Source organism: Pleurodeles waltl, chromosome 5 (assembly GCF_031143425.1).
Source record: "Pleurodeles waltl isolate 20211129_DDA chromosome 5, aPleWal1.hap1.20221129, whole genome shotgun sequence".
Taxonomy (NCBI): Eukaryota; Metazoa; Chordata; class Amphibia; order Caudata; family Salamandridae; genus Pleurodeles; species Pleurodeles waltl.
In genome coordinates, this window is record NC_090444.1 from 1,874,852,855 (window position 1) to 1,874,872,892 (window position 20,038).

Sequence of the window (20,038 nt, forward strand, 5' to 3'; positions counted from 1 at the left end):
TCATTTCAACGGGTTTCACTATGAACATCTATATGATAGCACGGGAGCGCTCTCAGGCAGTGGCAGAAAGAACAGCGCTTCCCTACAGAAGTAAACAGTCTAATAATAAATTTGTCTTCATGTTGTTTTCCCTTCGAGGTTTCCAGTTCTCCTTAACCACATACAACCAACAGCTGCAGCTTTCCAGTTTTCAACAAGTTTCATACAATGACCAGCCGACACGTGTTTCGCCTGAAGCAGACTTCAAGAAGGAGTCTCATCGTTAGTAATGTCTAGAAAACTCTTTTTTTATAGATATTGAGTAACAGACATCAAAACCCAGTATCAAGGTATAGCGGGTCAGTGCGCATGTTGGCCAAGAGTTACTGCACACAGGTACAGGCCCATCCTGTGGTGATCAGTGAAGTATCACCAATGCTTCTTTAGGTACGGATCACGAGAGCTCTGAAGTGTAAAACCGATCCAGGTGGCAGAGCGGTCGAACAACACGGTGGTTAATTTGGAATCATCAAATAACAAATCTGTCACATCCACGGTTACGCCAGGCGAGTGCACACAAGTCTGATATCCAATGTGGCATGGAGAAGGCTTGCACCCGCCACACGTGGTATTCAGAAACATGGCAGCCATCTGACACTGCAGACAACGCTACCTCTTAACACAACAAGATAAACTGTTCCGACTGCTGACACTGAATAAGTTAAGTGTAAAATGTGCTTTTAAACCAGCCAGGTCCAGCTGCATGATGTTCAGAATTGAAACATTTACAGGACTGCCACTGCTAGGACCTACTGGCCTAAAGGCTGGAGGGGGACCAGGGCGACAGGGGGCCCGAGGGGGACCAGGGCGACAGGGGGCCCGAGGGGGACCAGGGCTCAGGAGACAGGGGGCCCGAGGGGGAGCAGGGCTCAGGAGACAGGGGGCCCGAGGGGGAGCAGGGCTCAGGAGACAGGGGGCCCGAGGGGGAGCAGGGCTCAGGAGACAGGGGGCCCGAGGGGGAGCAGGGCTCAGGAGACAGGGGGCCCGAGGGGGAGCAGGGCTCAGGAGACAGGGGGCCCGAGGGGGAGCAGGGCTCAGGAGACAGGGGGCCCGAGGGGGAGCAGGGCTCAGGAGACAGGGGGCCCGAGGGGGAGCAGGGCTCAGGAGACAGGGGGCCCGAGGGGGAGCAGGGCTCAGGAGACAGGGGGCCCGAGGGGGAGCAGGGCTCAGGAGACAGGGGGCCCGAGGGGGAGCAGGGCTCAGGAGACAGGGGGCCCGAGGGGGAGCAGGGCTCAGGAGACAGGGGGCCCGAGGGGGAGCAGGGCTCAGGAGACAGGGGGCCCGAGGGGGAGCAGGGCTCAGGAGACAGGGGGCCCGAGGGGGAGCAGGGCTCAGGAGACAGGGGGCCCGAGGGGGAGCAGGGCTCAGGAGACAGGGGGCCCGAGGGGGAGCAGGGCTCAGGAGACAGGGGGCCCGAGGGGGAGCAGGGCTCAGGAGACAGGGGGCCCGAGGGGGAGAAGGGCTCAGGAGACAGGGGGCCCGAGGGGGAGAAGGGCTCAGGAGACAGGGGGCCCGAGGGGGAGAAGGGCTCAGGAGACAGGGGGCCCGAGGGGGAGAAGGGCTCAGGAGACAGGGGGCCCGAGGGGGAGAAGGGCTCAGGAGACAGGGGGCCCGAGGGGGAGAAGGGCTCAGGAGACAGGGGGCCCGAGGGGGAGAAGGGCTCAGGAGACAGGGGGCCCGAGGGGGAGAAGGGCTCAGGAGACAGGACTGGAGGGGGAGGCTGGATGGCGGAGGGGAGGGATCAGAAGACTGTGACTGGCTGGAGGTGGAGAAGGGATCAGGAGGCGGAGACTGGAGGGGGAGGTGGTGCCTAGAGTCAGTGAGTGGACTGGGCCCCTGGCTCTGGTCCTCACTGGTTGATAAGCCTGCCTCCTACTGGGAACTGTGGCTTTTTACCCCATTGGGGGTCCCTGACCACCTGAAGCACCAGGACTGAAGTGTAGGTCCTTCTTGCTGCAAGTTGTGAAAGTATGGGCACCGCTGCTGCCTGAACTAAGACGAGTGATGCTGTTGTGTAGCCATTTTAGTTATAGCTCCAGGCACGTTATTTTAACATACTAGGCCGCTGTGCACTTTAACCTAGATATATTTTATTCGGCTTCGCATTGTTATTTTTATAATAACCATTTTTACGGTCTTGTTTTATTTTCATCTATCTAACTGTTTTTGCTTAGCCCAGCACTCTGTTCTCAAACAAGACATTCTTGATCACTTTGTGCTTCCTTCAAGGCTACAGCACGGTACATTGCCGGTGAACGTGGTAGAAGTTTAGTCTCCGACATTCGTAGAAAATACACATCCATACGTAGGGAAATTTTCTCAGAACATCAGCTGTTTTATTATAAAACACTTCCTAGTCCCATTACACGTTAGAGGGAGATTCCAGCCAGGGAACCACGACTGTATGCTGATTGCTTTGCTACAGATGCTAGCGCAGACCACAGGCCTTTTCTCGGGTATGAGGGTCGATGTCTTCCCGGGGGAACCTGAAAGGCAGAATTAGAGCTTAACATGCTGTGCTCAGATTAGGACTTAGATAGGAAATAATCCATCGATTATAGTGACAATATGATAGCGTTGTTTTTATTCTTCACTCTTCTCGTCACAATTCTAATACTGTCATGTTGTGTCGTCCTGGTTATTGCAGCTCACGCTTTGCTATCTAAGACGCAGTTGTTTTTTTAAACTCATTATTAAAACGTATACTGCCTCTGTTTGTCATTTATATATGAGACTGAATTATAAATGAGAGAACCGGAAGCGATCTGAGTGACCACAACTTATGTGAGAAGCCTAGAATGTCATGCGTTTGGCTGCCCAATCATCACTATCGCCTGGTAGAGATGAGGCACTGCTAGTTGGCCAGAGCAAAACCCAGATTTAGAGCGACAGGTGTCACCCGCAGTGAGCTAGACTCAGTCTCCCACACCATGGACGATCCTGCTGCTCAAAATCCAGTAGTCTCATTAGAATAATGAGAGCTTACGTGACAAGGCACCGCCAACGTTTGGTCAGGCTCTAATTTTCAGGTACTCCAGAATATCTCTGTCTCATTATATAAAAGGACACCTCAATACCGTATGCGGAGATGTCCGTGGTACTGAGGATTTCCACCCCAGACCCATAGGCTATCCTATCTGAAGCTGGAGGTTGTTCAAGCTTGAACTTTAAAAGGAAAGCTCTATTTGGTGTGCCTTCTCTGAACTCATAGTGTTACTATCATGGCGAATCCACAGCATATACAAATAGCGGTTAATATGAGACAACCTTTAATTGCACATTTATTAGCGAATGGCCTAACGGCCCAGGGGGGTCCAGTCACATTTGTGGTGGACGCCCATGCAGCTTATAGAACAGAACTTTTCTATTCTTGGGTCACATTTCCAGCAGTTGATGGGAACACGAATACATTTCACCAATATACACCTGCAAACACACCTGCACAATACAGAGCGTACGCATATCTAGAAATACCTTGATCTTATCAAGAACAGAACAATTGGCTTGATGGCGCCCTACCCCACACGATATTACCAGTACGGTTAGGTCCTCTAAGTAATGATGGTCCTACCTGGCCTTTATTGGCCACTTATACACCACATCCGGCGGTTGCAAATTTTGCAGTAGCTGAGGCTCGTTTATATATTGAATTAACAGCGATATATAGACGATTAGTACAATATGTGATGCAAACACTAAATACAAACTCAGCTCGTGCTGCTCCAGCACATCCACAGGCAGGAACACCAGGTATAAATCCTGCAACTGTACATTCGATTATGGGTAAAGTACCCACCAAACGAGAGGAAACTCAGTTTTGGTTAGCACAAAAGATCAATGCGCTGGAGGCAGTATTTTCCCACACGGGACCTCAGGATAAACACAGAATACTAACAATGTACTTGCCCTATGGGATGGTCCCTACAGTAGATAACTGTAATAATACCTGGGGCATGGTGTTTGCCACGCTCTATACAACCTCACACGGAACACCGACACTTGCCAATTTAGCGGAGGTGTTGAAACAAATTCAAGATGAACACGGGGCTGCCCCGGCCCTAGATTTAGGGATGCAATTGATGGGCAATTTTGCCACAGTATCCTCAATCATTTTAAGTAATCTTAAAGGGGAAGTGGTGGTGCTTGCAATGCGCATGCGGCTCTGTGACGTTCCACAACAGGATCAGGAACAAGAGCTGCCTAAAATCATCGCAGAGACCCATTTGAGTATCTGTCGAGATAGTTTAGGGGCCAGACCACAAAAGCCTCAATTTTAGGGTAAATCAAACAAAGATGCCCCCAAGCAAGCACCTGAGGGTAATAAACGCTGGGATAAAAAGCAACAATCTCCTAAAAAAAGAGAGGGGAGAATCTCCGCGTATGGAGACCCCGCAGAATAGATCTAATCTCAGAAATAGAGACAATATAAAAACGCCTAATAGATATCAATATACTGATACAAGCCAATTTCGTTCCTTTCAGGACTCATCGGAAAAACGAAATGAGAGAGGTGGGCGATCAGAGCGAAGGACAGAGTACATGAAACCGAGACAGGAATCACAACGCTCTTCGGAGGTTTCTGTTAAAAAGGAAGAGAAACCTGCTCAACAAAAACCACAATTTAAAAAGAAAAAAGTGGCAGCAGTCGCAGTCCGACATGCCACTCAGGAAGAGGGTCCTCTTGAACAAGAATTGGGCTCTAGCACTGCTCGAGTTCCAAACCGGACGCAGACATTTGGGCTGCCGTGATAGCTATGGCTGATGGCAAGCCCTATCTTAAAGGATTTCCTAATAAATATTCCTACCGAATGGGAGGCTGCCTAAATGCTGAGGTTCAGATACCCGGCGTAGGGGTTTGAGATATTCCCAACAAAGATATAAGCTCAGAGTTGATTAAAGCAGCGCATGAGGAGATAGCATCTGCCCATGCCGGCGTGGCGGCTACAATATCATTGTTACAAGCCCGGTATTGGTGGCCAGGTCTATAGAAAGAGGCCAAAAAGTATGTCCTTTGTTGTGACATCTGCCAACAAATAAAAGTTTCCACTGCAAAACGCATGCCGCAGACACCCCTCCTAATTTCTAACAAACCATTACAATGTGTGTATTTGGACCACTGTGGTCCCCTAACACCTGATAGTGCATACAAGTACATTCTAGTCGCTGTTCATGCTCCAGATGTTTAAAACTGGATATTGTTCCTGGGGTGTAGGACAGTGGAGGGAGCTTATTTCCTTTGTTCATTTTCTTTGTTAAGTGTTAAGAACAAATGCACTGCTGCCCCCATCTGCCAATTTCGAGAACCACAACGATATGACTGTTTAAAGAAAATCCATGCATCAGAAAGTGATTTTTTTCAATAAAATAAAAAATAATTTAAAAATGGGTTTGAACCATACCGTGTGCTTTCACTAACTTTGGTGCATGTCTTTGGGACTTTTACCTGCCATCTTCACTTCAGTCCGTTTCATCCGCCCTCCTTACCGCACACACAGCAGTTTGCGCCAAACTACACGGTAAGCCCAGGAATCCTCACAGAAGCCGTTCATCAGGTTTCAGGCGCTGGTTGTTTGTCATCTCAGCACCTGCTCATACTGACAGTGAGGCAGTACAGGTCTAGATCAGTGGTTCCCAACCTGTGGTCCCAGGCCCCCGGGGGGGGTCCACGAAGCCTCCCCAGGGGTCCGTGGCGGTTTAGAAAATTAACTGATATTAAGAGATTAATAAACTATATATAAATAAAGTGGCTAAATGTACAATTGAAAATGTTAAGACGTACAGTAAATGTAAATTTTAAATTGGAGGCTAAAAATTAAATAAGTATCCTCAGTGATTTGTGGGAGCATAGCAGGTGCATCAAACAGAATATAGTATGGGCGATGGGTACAGTGCTTAATTTGAGCGTTGGCTTCCGGTGCTTGGCACTGGTACTTAATTGTGAACACTGGCACTTATGACAGTCTGCCACATGGTGGCAGTGTCTGACTAATTTAAACTACAGTTGTTTATTAATTCAATATGCATTAAAAATTACTAATTCCTAAACCCAAGTCTTTCTTATAGCTTTGGGGCCTGGAATAGTCTGAACTGTCACTTGTAGGGTGTGATGGTTAGTAGTTGCGTTGGTGCTGTCACTGGTGGGGTGTGATGGTTAGTAGTTGTGTTGGTGCTGTCACTGGTAAGGTTTGATGGTTAGTAGTTGTGTGTCACTGGTAAGGTTTGATGGTTAGTAGTTGTGTTGGTGCTGTCACTGGTAAGGTTTGATGGTTAGTAGTTGTGTTGGTGCTGTCACTTGTAGGGTGTGGTGGTTAGTAGTTGTGTTGGTGCTGTCACTGGTAAGGTTTGATGGTTAGTAGTTGCGGTGGTGCGGTCACTGGTAGGGTTTGATGGTTAGTAGTTGTGTTGGTGCTGTCACTGGTGGGGTGTGATGGTTAGTAGTTGTGTTAGTGCTGTCACTGGTAAGGTTTGATGGTTAGTAGTTGTGTTGGTGCTGTCACTGGTAGGGTTTGATGGTTAGTAGTTGCGTTGGTGCTGTCACTGGTAGGGTTTGATGGTTAGTAGTTGCGTTGGTGCTGTCACTGGTGGGGTTTGATGGTTAGTAGTTGCGTTGGTGCCGTCACTGGTGGGGTGTGATGGTTACTAGTTGCGTTGGTGTGGTCACTGGTGGGGTTTGATGGTTAGTAGTTGCGTTGGTGCTGTCACTGGTGGGGTGTGGTGGTTAGTAGTTGCGTTGGTGCTGTCACTGGTAGGGTTTGATGGTTAGTAGTTGCGTTGGTGCTGTCACTGGTGGGGTGTGATGGTTACTAGTTGCGTTGGTGCTGTCACTTGTAGGGTTTGATGGTTAGTAGTTGCGCTGGTGCTGTCACTTGTAGGGTTTGATGGTTAGTAGTTGCGCTGGTGCTGTCACTGGTGGGGTGTGATGGTTAGTAGTTGCGTTGGTGCTGTCACTGGTGGGGTTTGATGGTTAGTAGTTGCGCTGGTGCTGTCACTGGTAGGGTTTGATGGTTAGTAGTTGCATTGGTGCGGTCACTGGTGGGGTGTGATGGTTAGTAGTTGTGTTGGTGCTGTCACTGGTGGGGTTTGATGGTTAGTAGTTGCGTTGGTGCTGTCACTGGTAAGGTTTGATGGTTAGTAGTTGCGGTGGTGCTGTCACTGGTAAGGTCTGATGGTTAGTAGTTGTGTTGGTGCGGTCACTGGTAGGGCTTGATGGTTAGTAGTTGCGTTGGTGCTGTCACTGGTAAGGTTTGATGGTTAGTAGTTGTGTTGGTGCTGTCACTGGTAGGGTTTGATGGTTAGTAGTTGCGTTGGTGCTGTCACTTGTAGGGTTTGATGGTTAGTAGATGCGCTGGTGCTGTCACTGGTAGGGTTTGATGGTTAGTAGTTGTGTTGGTGCTATCACTGGTAGGGTTTGATGGTTAGTAGTTGTGTTGGTGCTGTCACTGGTAGGTTTGATGGTTAGTAGTTGCGTTGGTGCTGTCACTTGTAGGGTTTGATGGTTAGTAGTTGCGCTGGTGCTGTCACTTGTAGGGTTTGATGGTTAGTAGTTGCGCTGGTGCTGTCACTTGTAGGGTTTGATGGTTAGTAGTTGCGCTGGTGCGGTCACTTGTAGGGTTTGATGGTTAGTAGTTGTGTTGGTGCTGTCACTGGTAAGGTTTGATGGTTAGTAGTTGCGCTGGTGCTGTCACTTGTAGGGTTTGATGGTTAGTAGTTGCGTTGGTGCTGTCACTGGTAGGGTTTGATGGTTAGTAGTTGTCTTGGTGCTGTGACTGGTAGGGTGTGATGGTTAGTAGTTGCGCTGGTGCTGTCACTGGTAGGGTTTGATGGTTAGTAGTTGCGCTGGTGCTGTCACTTGTAGGATGTGATGGTTAGTAGTTGTGTTGGTGCTGTCACTGGTAGGGTTTGATGGTTAGTAGTTGCGTCGGTGCCGTCACTGGTAGGGTTTGATGGTTAGTAGTTGCGTTGGTGCTGTCACTGGTAGGGTTTGATGGTTAGTAGTTGCGCTGGTGCTGTCACTGGTAGGGTTTGATGGTTAGTAGTTGCAGTGGTGCTGTCACTGGTAAGGTTTGATGGTTAGTAGTTGCGGTGGTGCTGCCACTGGTAGGGTTTGATGGTTAGTAGTTGCGTTGGTGCTGTCACTGGTAGGGTTTGATTGTTAGTAGTTGCGTTGGTGCTGTCACTTGTAGGGTGTGATGGTTAGTAGTTGCGTTGGTGCTGTCACTGGTAGGCTTTGATGGTTAGTAGTTGTCTTGGTGCTGTCACTGGTAGGGTTTGATGGTTAGTAGTTGTCTTGGTGCTGTCACTGGTAGGGTTTGATGGTTAGTAGTTGCGTTGGTGCTGTCACTGGTAGGGTTTGATGGTTAGTAGTTGTCTTGGTGCTGTCACTGGTAGGGTTTGATGGTTAGTAGTTGCGTTGGTGCTGTCACTGGTAGGGTTTGATGGTTAGTAGTTGCGTTGGTGCCGTCACTGGTAGGGTTTGATGGTTAGTAGTTGTCTTGGTGCTGTCACTTGTAGGGTTTGATGGTTAGTAGTTGCGTTGGTGCTGTCACTGGTAGGGTTTGATGGTTAGTAGTTGCGTTGGTGCTGTCACTGGTAGGGTTTGATGGTTAGTAGTTGCGGTGGTGCTGTCACTGGTAGGGTTTGATGGTCATTAGTTGCACTGGTGCCGTCACTGGTAGGGTTTGATGGTTAGTAGTTGCGTTGGTGCTGTCACTGGTAGGGTTTGATGGTTAGTAGTTGTCTTGGTGCCGTCACTGGTAGGGTGTGATGGTTAGTAGTTGTCTTGGTGCTGTCACTGGTAGGGTTTGATGGTTAGTAGTTGTGTTGGTGCTGTCACTGGTAGGGTTTGATGGTTAGTAGTTGCGTTGGTGCTGTCACTGGTAGGGTTTGATGGTTAGTAGTTGCGTTGGTGCCGTCACTGGTAGGGTTTGATGGTTAGTAGTTGTCTTGGTGCTGTCACTTGTAGGGTTTGATGGTTAGTAGTTGCGTTGGTGCTGTCACTGGTAGGGTTTGATGGTTAGTAGTTGCGTTGGTGCTGTCACTGGTAGGGTTTGATGGTTAGTAGTTGTGGTGGTGCTGTCACTGGTAGGGTTTGATGGTCATTAGTTGCGCTGGTGCCGTCACTGGTAGGGTTTGATGGTTAGTAGTTGCGTTGGTGCTGTCACTTGTAGGGTTTGATGGTTAGTAGTTGCGCTGGTGCTGTCACTTGTAGGGTTTGATGGTTAGTAGTTGCGCTGGTGCTGTCACTTGTAGGGTTTGATGGTTAGTAGTTGCGCTGGTGCGGTCACTTGTAGGGTTTGATGGTTAGTAGTTGTGTTGGTGCTGTCACTGGTAAGGTTTGATGGTTAGTAGTTGCGCTGGTGCTGTCACTTGTAGGGTTTGATGGTTAGTAGTTGCGTTGGTGCTGTCACTGGTAGGGTTTGATGGTTAGTAGTTGTCTTGGTGCTGTGACTGGTAGGGTGTGATGGTTAGTAGTTGCGCTGGTGCTGTCACTGGTAGGGTTTGATGGTTAGTAGTTGCGCTGGTGCTGTCACTTGTAGGATGTGATGGTTAGTAGTTGTGTTGGTGCTGTCACTGGTAGGGTTTGATGGTTAGTAGTTGCGTCGGTGCCGTCACTGGTAGGGTTTGATGGTTAGTAGTTGCGTTGGTGCTGTCACTGGTAGGGTTTGATGGTTAGTAGTTGCGCTGGTGCTGTCACTGGTAGGGTTTGATGGTTAGTAGTTGCAGTGGTGCTGTCACTGGTAAGGTTTGATGGTTAGTAGTTGCGGTGGTGCTGCCACTGGTAGGGTTTGATGGTTAGTAGTTGCGTTGGTGCTGTCACTGGTAGGGTTTGATTGTTAGTAGTTGCGTTGGTGCTGTCACTTGTAGGGTGTGATGGTTAGTAGTTGCGTTGGTGCTGTCACTGGTAGGCTTTGATGGTTAGTAGTTGTCTTGGTGCTGTCACTGGTAGGGTTTGATGGTTAGTAGTTGTCTTGGTGCTGTCACTGGTAGGGTTTGATGTTTAGTAGTTGCGTTGGTGCTGTCACTGGTAGGGTTTGATGGTTAGTAGTTGTCTTGGTGCTGTCACTGGTAGGGTTTGATGGTTAGTAGTTGCGTTGGTGCTGTCACTGGTAGGGTTTGATGGTTAGTAGTTGCGTTGGTGCCGTCACTGGTAGGGTTTGATGGTTAGTAGTTGTCTTGGTGCTGTCACTTGTAGGGTTTGATGGTTAGTAGTTGCGTTGGTGCTGTCACTGGTAGGGTTTGATGGTTAGTAGTTGCGTTGGTGCTGTCACTGGTAGGGTTTGATGGTTAGTAGTTGCGGTGGTGCTGTCACTGGTAGGGTTTGATGGTCATTAGTTGCACTGGTGCCGTCACTGGTAGGGTTTGATGGTTAGTAGTTGCGTTGGTGCTGTCACTGGTAGGGTTTGATGGTTAGTAGTTGTCTTGGTGCCGTCACTGGTAGGGTGTGATGGTTAGTAGTTGTCTTGGTGCTGTCACTGGTAGGGTTTGATGGTTAGTAGTTGTGTTGGTGCTGTCACTGGTAGGGTTTGATGGTTAGTAGTTGCGTTGGTGCTGTCACTGGTAGGGTTTGATGGTTAGTAGTTGCGTTGGTGCCGTCACTGGTAGGGTTTGATGGTTAGTAGTTGTCTTGGTGCTGTCACTTGTAGGGTTTGATGGTTAGTAGTTGCGTTGGTGCTGTCACTGGTAGGGTTTGATGGTTAGTAGTTGCGTTGGTGCTGTCACTGGTAGGGTTTGATGGTTAGTAGTTGTGGTGGTGCTGTCACTGGTAGGGTTTGATGGTCATTAGTTGCGCTGGTGCCGTCACTGGTAGGGTTTGATGGTTAGTAGTTGCGTTGGTGCTGTCACTGGTAGGGTTTGATGGTTAGTAGTTGTCTTGGTGCCGTCACTGGTAGGGTGTGATGGTTAGTAGTTGTCTTGGTGCTGTCACTGGTAGGGTTTGATGGTTAGTAGTTGTGTTGGTGCTGTCACTGGTAGGGTTTGATGGTTAGTAGTTGTGTTGGTGCTGTCACTGGTAGGGTTTGTTGGTGCTGTCACTGGTAGGGTTTGATGGTTAGTAGTTGCGTTAGTGCTGTCACTGGTAGGGTTTGATGGTTAGTAGTTGTGTTGGTGCTGTCACTTGTAGGGTTTGATGGTTAGTAGTTGTCTTGGTGCCGTCACTGGTAGGGTGTGATGGTTAGTAGTTGTGTTGGTGCTGTCACTGGTAGGGTGTGATGGTTAGTAGTTGTGTTAGTGCTGTCACTTGTAGGGTTTGATGGTTAGTAGTTGTGTTGGTGCTGTCACTGGTAGGGTGTGATGGTTAGTAGTTGCATTGGTGCCGTCACTGGTAGGCTTTGATGGTTAGTAGTTGCGTTGGTGCTGTCACTGGTAGGGTTTGATGGTTAGTAGTTGCGTTGGTGCTGTCACTTGTAGGGTTTGATGGTTAGTAGTTGTGTTGGTGCTGTCACTGGTGGGGTTTGATGGTTAGTAGTTGCGCTGGTGCGGTCACTTGTAGGGTGTGATGGTTAGTAGTTGCGCTGGTGCTGTCACTTGTAGGGTGTGATGGTTAGTAGTTGTGTTGGTGCTGTCACTGGTAGGGTTTGATGGTTAGTAGTTGTCTTGGTGCTGTCACTGGTGGGGTGTGATGGTTAGTAGTTGTGTTGGTGCTGTCACTGGTAGGGTTTGATGGTTAGTAGTTGTCTTGGTGCTGTCACTGGTGGGGTGTGATGGTTAGTAGTTGCGTTGGTGCTGTCACTGGCAGGGTTTGATGGTTAGTAGTTGTCTTGGTGCTGTCACTGGTAGGGTTTGATGGTTAGTAGTTGTCTTGGTGCTGTCACTGGTAGGGTTTGATGGTTAGTAGTTGTCTTGGTGCTGTCACTGGCAGGGTTTGATGGTTAGTAGTTGCGTTGGTGCTGTCACTGGCAGGGTTTGATGGTTAGTAGTTGCGTTGGTGCTGTCACTGGTAGGGTTTGATGGTTAGTAGTTGTGTCGGTGCTGTCACTGGTAGGGTTTGATGGTTAGTAGTTGCGTTCGTGCTGTCACTGGTAGGGTGGTTAGTAGTTGTGTTGGTGCTATCACTGGTAGGGTTTGATGGTTAGTAGTTGTGTTGGTGCGGTCACTGGTAGGGTTTGATGGTTAGTAGTTGTGTTGGTGCTGTCACTTGTAGGGTTTGATGGTTAGTAGTTGTGTTGGTGCTGTCACTGGTAGGGTTTGATGGTTAGTAGTTGTGTTGGTGCGGTCACTGGTAGGGTTTGATGGTTAGTAGTTGTGTTGGTGCGGTCACTGGTAGGGTTTGATGGTTAGTAGTTGCGTTGGTGCTGTCACTGGTAGGGTTTGATGGTTAGTAGTTGTGTTGGTGCCGTCACTGGTAGGGTTTGATGGTTAGTAGTTGTGTTGGTGCTGTCACCGGTAACACAAACAGGGGCAACGGGTGATGCAAGCTGCAGTGGCTCCTGACAATGGCCTATGCACTTATGTCTTATTACAAATTAAGCACTGGATGTGTGGCTTCAATTTAATTTAGAAATGCACCAACTTTCCTATTAAAAAATGTATTTCTTTATTTTGTTTGCAAATTAAACGTGTTATAATTTTTGCATGTTACATACAATGCTTATTTCTGTATTTTTGTGTTGCAGTTCAAACCATTGTTTAGGTGGGGTCTCCCACTTCCAGTAAATGACTTAGTGAGTGGTCCCCGGATTCCAATAATGATTCACTGGGGGTCCCCAGTTTCGAATAATGATAAAGTGGGGGTCCAATGTAGTCAAAAGGTTGGGAACCACCAGTCTTGCCGGTCCGATGTGGGGGTAGAGACCGGATCTAACCAACGGATCCCTCACCCCACACCAGGAGCAGACAAGGGGCTGAACGGCCTCCATCCTTCGTAGTGTGAAAGATGGAGACAGAGGACTGGAACAAGTTACGCTTTAGAGCAGCTGACTCCATCAGATTACTTCTCAGACAAGTACAAACTCTCTCCTTAGAAGCAGATCTCAGACCAGTGCTGAGCAAGAGAACCCTCTTTACAGGTACTTATTCTGCATCAGTAAATACTGGTGTTGGACCTGTTTTGGAAAGCCTGGAGTACTGCAATGTTCTGCCTTCCTCTAGGGGAGCACGACTCAGAAGCATTTATACTGGGTTAAACCAGCTGTCTTCAAGCCGCTATCTTCTGGTGGCTGGACACTGTGTAGCCCAAAGTATAGGGAACTTACAATTTGATCAAAGCCTGCTATGCTCTGCCGTCTGTATGTGTGGCCACATACTAGTGCGGACTCGCAGTCCTGGGGCAGTGTCCAACCAGCTGTAAACCTGAGCAGGCGTGACTTTTGTGACTCGACTGCTGCCACGTCGACTGATGCCGCCACGTCTTTCGTGACTCGACTGATGCCGCCACGTCTTTCGTGACTCGACTGATGCCGCCACGTCTTTCGTGACTCGACTGATGCCGCCACGTCTTTCGTGACTCGACTGATGCCGCCACGTCTTTCGTCACTCGACTGCTGCCGCCACGTCTTTCGTCACTCGACTGCTGCCGCCACGTCTTTCGTCACTCGACTGCTGCCGCCACGTCTTTCGTCACTCGACTGCTGCCGCCACGTCTTTCGTCACTCGACTGCTGCCGCCACGTCTTTCGTCACTCGACTGCTGCCGCCACGTCTTTCGTCACTCGACTGATGCCGCCACGACTTTCGTCACTCGACTGATGCCGCCACGACTTTCGTCACTCGACTGATGCCGCCACGTCTTTCGTGACTCGACTGATGCCGCCACGTCTTTCGTGACTCGACTGATGCCGCCACGTCTTTCGTGACTCGACTGATGCCGCCACGTCTTTCGTGACTCGACTGATGCCGCCACGTCTTTCGTGACTCGACTGCTGCCGCCACGTCTTTCGTGACTCGACTGCTGCCGCCACGTCTTTCGTGACTCGACTGATGCCGCCACGTCTTTTGTGACTCGACTGATGCCGCCACGTCTTTCGTGACTCGACTGATGCCGCCACGTCTTTCGTGACTCGACTGATGCCGCCACGTCTTTCGTGACTCGACTGATGCCGCCACGTCTTTCGTGACTCGACTGATGCCGCCACGTCTTTCGTGACATTCAGTTTTGAGGCATAGGGAGATGAAGTGATTTGCCCAGAATCACAGGATGTTGAGCTGACGCAGACACTTGGACCTGGTTCCCCCAGCTCCAAAGTTGGCAGCTCTGACTGTGACGTCACAGCCTCTCTCCTGTTGGTGACAGGCGTGGAGTGTATGGAAGCTGCCTTGACTCTGGTTTATCGTAGTAGGCGAGCATGTTCACAATTGAAGATATGTTGTGAGGTGGCCAGCAGTGAACGCCAATCATCCGAATAATCGCTGAGGGGGCCTCAGAGTTTGCAGATTCAGGAAGAATCCACCAGCTGAATTTCTTTCCCACTAACATCCCTGGTGGAAGCAGTTCGGCTGGTCCATTCTGCTGAGTAATAACCGTTTACTCCAGAATTTTGCGCAGTCTCTGTTTCCCCTAATCTCTCAAGGAGGTCCTAAATTCTGATGCAACCACGGAGTCTGCGGATTCCAGATGAGTTATGTCGGACAGTGCCTGGAAGAAGTGCCTCAGACTGGCATCAGGACACCTGTATGATATAATATGTATAAAACGCATGGCTACCCCAACGCCTCACAGGGCTAGGGGAGGAATGAAGCCAACTATAATGCACCCCAGCCTGGCCCTGTATTGAATGTTGCTTAATTAGAGGGTTGTGGAAGGAGCCGTGTTTTTATACACTTCCTAAATCTTGATTCCTCACTTATTGATCCACGTAGCACCCAGAAGTTGATGTAGCACCCCGACAGAAGATGGCCTCGCCAGCAGACACTAGTTACATCAGATAGTGCCTGGAAGGAAGTGCCTCAGACTGGCATATGGACACCATTGGGCACAGGTGTGTGCATCCGAGGGATAGGGATGGGTGACACAGGGGTGCATAGAAGAGTGTGTCTGGAAGGACAGAGAGGAACCACCAAAGAGATAGAGACAGGTAGTACAGGAGTGCACATAAGTATGCGTCTGAGGGGCTGAGACAGGTGAACCAGGGGTGCACAGACAAGTATGCCTTAGAGACTGAGGCAGGTGACACAGGGGTGCTCAGGAGTGGGCGCAAAAGGGATAGAGAAGGCGGCACAGAGGGGGCACTGCTTCCTACCTTTGCGAATCTGTTGCTCCCGGTTCGCTCCTTATGCAAGTTGTACTCCAGCAGGCGTTTGCAGATATTCTCAGTCACCTCAATCAGACGGATATCTCTGCGGGGTGAAATGGGGGGGGAAGATGTTAGGCCTCAGCATGTGGGAGGATGCTATTCCCAAACCAGAGGGCCCAGCCAATCCGCAGAATGCACAAAACCAAAAACATGCATGGGGGCAGTAAAGTAGGGTGCGGGTTCACATCAGGGGTGTAGTGAGCTAAACATGAGCTGTCAGTAAATCAACCAATCAGAACATGAAAAGTCCCAGGACATCCAGGAATTCAACAGGATCTAAGGATCATCCAATGACAGGAAGTGGGCAGACAGGAAGGATCTGGAGTTCTTTCTACTGTACATGAATCCATAGCAGACTCTCTCGGGGTCCTGTCATCACAACGGCTAAAAAAGCTTCATTCCGTCTCACTGGCTGAGTGGCAGGCTAGACACGCTCTCTCCCCACACAGCAGCAATAATGGCCTTCTCTGGCAAGTCTCCTGTGTAACACCAGCTGAGCATTTCCATTTCTGCCACCTACTGTGTCACTCTAGACACAGAGCCAGTGTCTTGTGTCAGAGCCAGCAAATTTGACAACTGGGGGTAGACTCCAGGGACTTCTGGGTTTTGCTCATCACAGAGTCCTACGCCTCCATGTCATAGTGTTGCGGGCCGCTGAGCCCATCTCCTGCGTCATTAGCTGAGCATGTCTCCCCTGAGTAGTAGTGGCCAAACAGCCCAGCACCTCTCCCATGCTGGTTTCCAGAGTTGCAGTGGCTGTAGAGCCCAGATCCTCCAGTGGGCACAGAACAAGCCCTCGCCTACGTCTCACTGGCTGAGTGGCAGGCTAGACACGCTCTCTCTCCACACAGCGGCAATACTAGGCCTCTCTAACAGGTCTCCTGTGTAACACCAGCTGAGCATTTCTGACACCTATGGTCACTCTAGATACAGAGTCAGTGTCTGGTGTCAGAGCCAGCTTCCCATGATGGTTTCCAGCAGGCCCCAAGTTACAGTGGCTGCAGAGCAGAGAGCCTCCAGTGGGCACAGAACAAGCCCTCTCCTACGTCACACTGGCCAAAGATCCCACTGACTCCAATGTCACGCTCTCTGCAATGCCTGACCTCTTTAATGTCTTCTGTGCCACACAAGCTCCTGAGCTCTGCCTCCAGTGCCACCTAGGCTACAGAGCCATCTCCACCTGACGCACAGTTTAACCCTCTGCCCACTCTTCTCAGATGCAAAGACACCAGGTCTCACCACTTACAGTCACTGTAAAGGGCGCCATCTTGGTTGTTCTGGTTATACCGGGAGATACCCAACTAAACAGGGAAGTTTGGTCCCCCCCTTGTGTGCGGGATCTATGCCAAGGGATCGGTTACCCTTCTTCACACCATGACATTCCCTACAAAGTGATGAGCGATGGAACGAGAGCGGTAGGATCACAAGGAACCAATGCAGCAGGTAAGGGCAGTCTCCACAAGGAAGCGAGGAGGGGCTGCTTGGGGGACTGAAACCCCGAAGAAGGTCAATTGACTCAATTTACATCCATTCCGATCAGACAACAGCTCCACCCGCACATCAGGACACACAGGGGAGGAACAGGGGTAGGAGAGCTGTTTAGGTCTCACATTCCACACTCGTTACTTTGGTTAAATTGAGCCCATGCAGATCACACTACAGAGGTGTACACAGAAGGTGGAAGTAACTGGGGCAAGGGACTCCCCTGAGTAAACCACTCACGATTTGGTGTACTTGATGCCACTGCTCTTGCCATCCATGAAGCCATATTTTGTGTCGATGACTTCCTTTGTCTTCCCGGTCTCATCAAATGCAGATTTCAGCTCCACAGCCACATACTTGCAGACTAAAAGAAAGAGGAAAGAGCCAGTCATGGCTACGGGTCACCAAGGCTTCGCGGGGAAGCTCAGTGATGCAGAGTCACTGTAACACCAGGACATCGGGAGCAGGAGCTAAGAGCAGGACAACCAATGGAACCAGACCCTGGACTAGGGGCGAGAAGCACATCATGGCCCACCCTGGGCAGTTTGATAAAACATCCCATTAAAACTTTATAATATTTGCATTTTGTTCCTTCTGAGAAGAAACATTAAAATTATTTTCGAAACATACATAATGTGTACATTTGACTCAAAATGCAGCCTGCAGTTTGGCCTTCAAAAGACGAGTTGGTTGAGATATAAGAATCTAGTGCATGAAACGGAACTGGTAGCTTTGTGATTAGTTGAGCTCTCAGCATCACCATTTAAAAACAGAGTTCAGCTTCAGCATCATAATTACTCACACAGCATTTACCATACTCACTTGTGGGGCACTCGTTCTATCACTGCATTCGCATGACTCTTGTAACAACTAATGTGTTCCATAGATTGGCCCAACCCTTTCACCCTGCTATAAAGAGTTACCACATAAAGGAACTCTGGTCAAGGCTAGAGTGAAGCACAGCCAGAACTGTCAAATGTAAATTTACAAATGGTTTGCATCCGTTCACTGGATTCATTAGACCTATATATCCCAACTGCAGTCACATCTGCTAGGACTGTTCTGATGGCGTGCATGAAAGAATACACAGGTACTCTGGCCACTCTCCGGGGGAGCAGGAGATGCGTGAAAGAATACACCGGTACCCTGGCCACTCTCCTGGGGAGCAGGAGATGCGTGAAAGAATACACAGGTACTCTGGCCACTCTCCTGGGGAGCATGAGATGCATAAAATAATAGACAGGTACTCCAGCCACTCTCCAGGGGAGCAGGAGATGCATGAAATAATACAGAGGTACTCTGGCCGCTCCCCTGGGGAGCATGAGATGCATAAACCATACACAGGTACTCCGGCCACTCTCCTGGGGAGCAGGAGATGCATGAAATAATACACAGCTACTCCAGCCACTCTCCAGGGGAGCAGGAGATGCATGAAATAATACAGAGGTACTCCGCCACTCTCCTGGTGAGCACGAGATGCAGGAAATAATACAGAGGTACTCCGGCCGCTCTCCTAAGGAGCATGAGTTACACGAAATAATACACAGATACTCCGGCCACTCTCCAGGGGAGCAGGAGATGCATGAAACAGTTCACAGATACTCGGGCCACTCTCCTGGGGAGCATGAGATGCATGAAACAATACACAGGTACTCCGGGCGCACTCCTGGGGAGCATGAGATGCATGAAATAATACAGAGGTACTCAAGAAATGATAGAGAGGTACTTGGGCCACTCTCCTGGGGAGCATGAGATGTGCGAAATAATACGCAGGTACTCCGGCCACTCTCCTGGGGGGCATGAGATGCATGAAATAATACCCAAATGCTCAGGCCACTCTCCTGGGGAGCACGAGATGCATGAAACAATACACAAGTACTCAGGCCACACTCCTGGGGAGCATGAGATGCATGAAATAATACAGAGGTAGTCATTAAATTATACAGAGGTACTTGGGCCACTCTCCTGGGGAGCATGAGATGCATGAAACAATACACAGGTACTCCGGCCGCTCTCCTGTGGAGCATGAGATGCATGAAATAATACAGAGGTACTCATGAAATTATAAGGAGGTACTCCGGCCACTCTCCTGGGGAGTAAGAGATGCATGAAACAATACAGAGCTACTCCGGCCACTCTCCTGGGGAGCATGAGATGCATTAAATAATAACTAAATAATACAGAGGTACTCTGGCCGCTCTCCTGGGGAGCATGAGATGCATAAACCATACACAGGTACTCCGGCCACTCTCCTGGGGAGCATGAGATGCATGAAATAATACAGAAGTACTCCGGCCACTCTACTGGGGAGCACAAGATGCATGAAATGATGCAGAGGTACTCCGCCCACTGTCCTGGGGAGCATGAGATGCATGAACAATACACAGGTACTCCTGGGGAGCATGAGATGCATAAGCAATACACAGGTACTCTGGCCACTCTCCTGGGGAGCATGAGATGCATGAAATAATACAGCGGTTCCCCGGCCACTGTCCTGGGGAGCATGAGATGCATAAACCATACACAGGTACTCGGGCCACTCTCCTGTGGAGCATGAGATGCATGAACAATACACAGGTATGCGGGCCACTCTCCCGAGGAGCACGAGATGCATGAAATAATACAGAGGTACTCCAGCTACTCTGCTGGGGAGCATGAGATGCATGAAGAATACACAGGTACCCGGGGCCACTCTCCTGGGAAGTACAAGATGCATGAACAATACACAGGTACTCCTGGGGAGCATGAGATGCACGAACAATACACAGGTACTCTGGCCACTCTCCTGGGGAGCATGAGATGCATGAAATAATACAGAGGTACTCCGGCCGCTCTCTTGGGGAACATGAGATGCATGAAACAATGCACATATACTCTGGCCACTCTCCTTGGAAGCATGAGAAGCATTAAAAACAATCCACAGGTACCCAGGCCACTCTCCTGGGGAGCATGAGATGAATGAACAATACACAGGTACCTGGGCCACTCTCCTGGGGAGCACAAGATGAATCAACAATACACAGGTACTCCGGCCACTCTCCTGGGGAGCATGAGATGCATGAAACAATACACAAGTAGTCAGGCCGCACTCCTGGGGAGCATGAGATGTGCAAAATAATACGCAGGTCCTCTGGCCACTCTCCTAGGGAGCATGAGATGAATGAACAATACACAGGTGCCCGGGCCACTCTCCTCGGGAGCACAAGATGCACGAACAATACACAGGTACTCAGGCCTCTCTCCTGGGGAGCATGAGATGCATGAAATAACACAGAGGTACTCATGAAATTA

At 49.6% G+C, this 20,038-nt stretch overlaps 2 protein-coding genes across 2 annotated transcripts in view; one reads left to right on the plus strand and one right to left on the minus strand.

Moving 5' to 3' along the window:
* Window positions 1-17,108, minus strand: part of CNPY3 (canopy FGF signaling regulator 3) — a 44,812-nt gene extending 27,704 nt beyond the window's left edge. The window contains exons 1-2 of the mRNA XM_069236438.1: window positions 16,988-17,108; window positions 15,212-15,308 (exon numbers count right to left, since the gene is read on the minus strand). Coding sequence (XP_069092539.1) covers window positions 15,212-15,308; window positions 16,988-17,025 — 135 coding nt within the window. The 5' untranslated portion in view covers window positions 17,026-17,108. The remainder of the gene's footprint in view (window positions 1-15,211; window positions 15,309-16,987) is intronic.
* On the plus strand, window positions 579-1,853 carry LOC138295206 (S-antigen protein-like). Its single transcript, XM_069233389.1, has 2 exons — window positions 579-607; window positions 803-1,853. Exons 1-2 carry the CDS (start codon window positions 579-581, stop codon window positions 1,851-1,853), a joined length of 1,080 nt encoding a protein of 359 aa, XP_069089490.1.
* Window positions 17,109-20,038: the final 2,930 nt, after the last annotated feature.

Bases quoted from the DNA above. Each gene is read 5' to 3' on its own strand.
- LOC138295206 (XM_069233389.1), top strand. From the start codon at position 579: ATGGAGAAGGCTTGCACCCGCCACACGTG. The intron at 608-802 runs GTATTCAGAAAC...ACTGGCCTAAAG, and splicing joins GCTTGCACCCGCCACACGTG to GCTGGAGGGGGACCAGGGCG.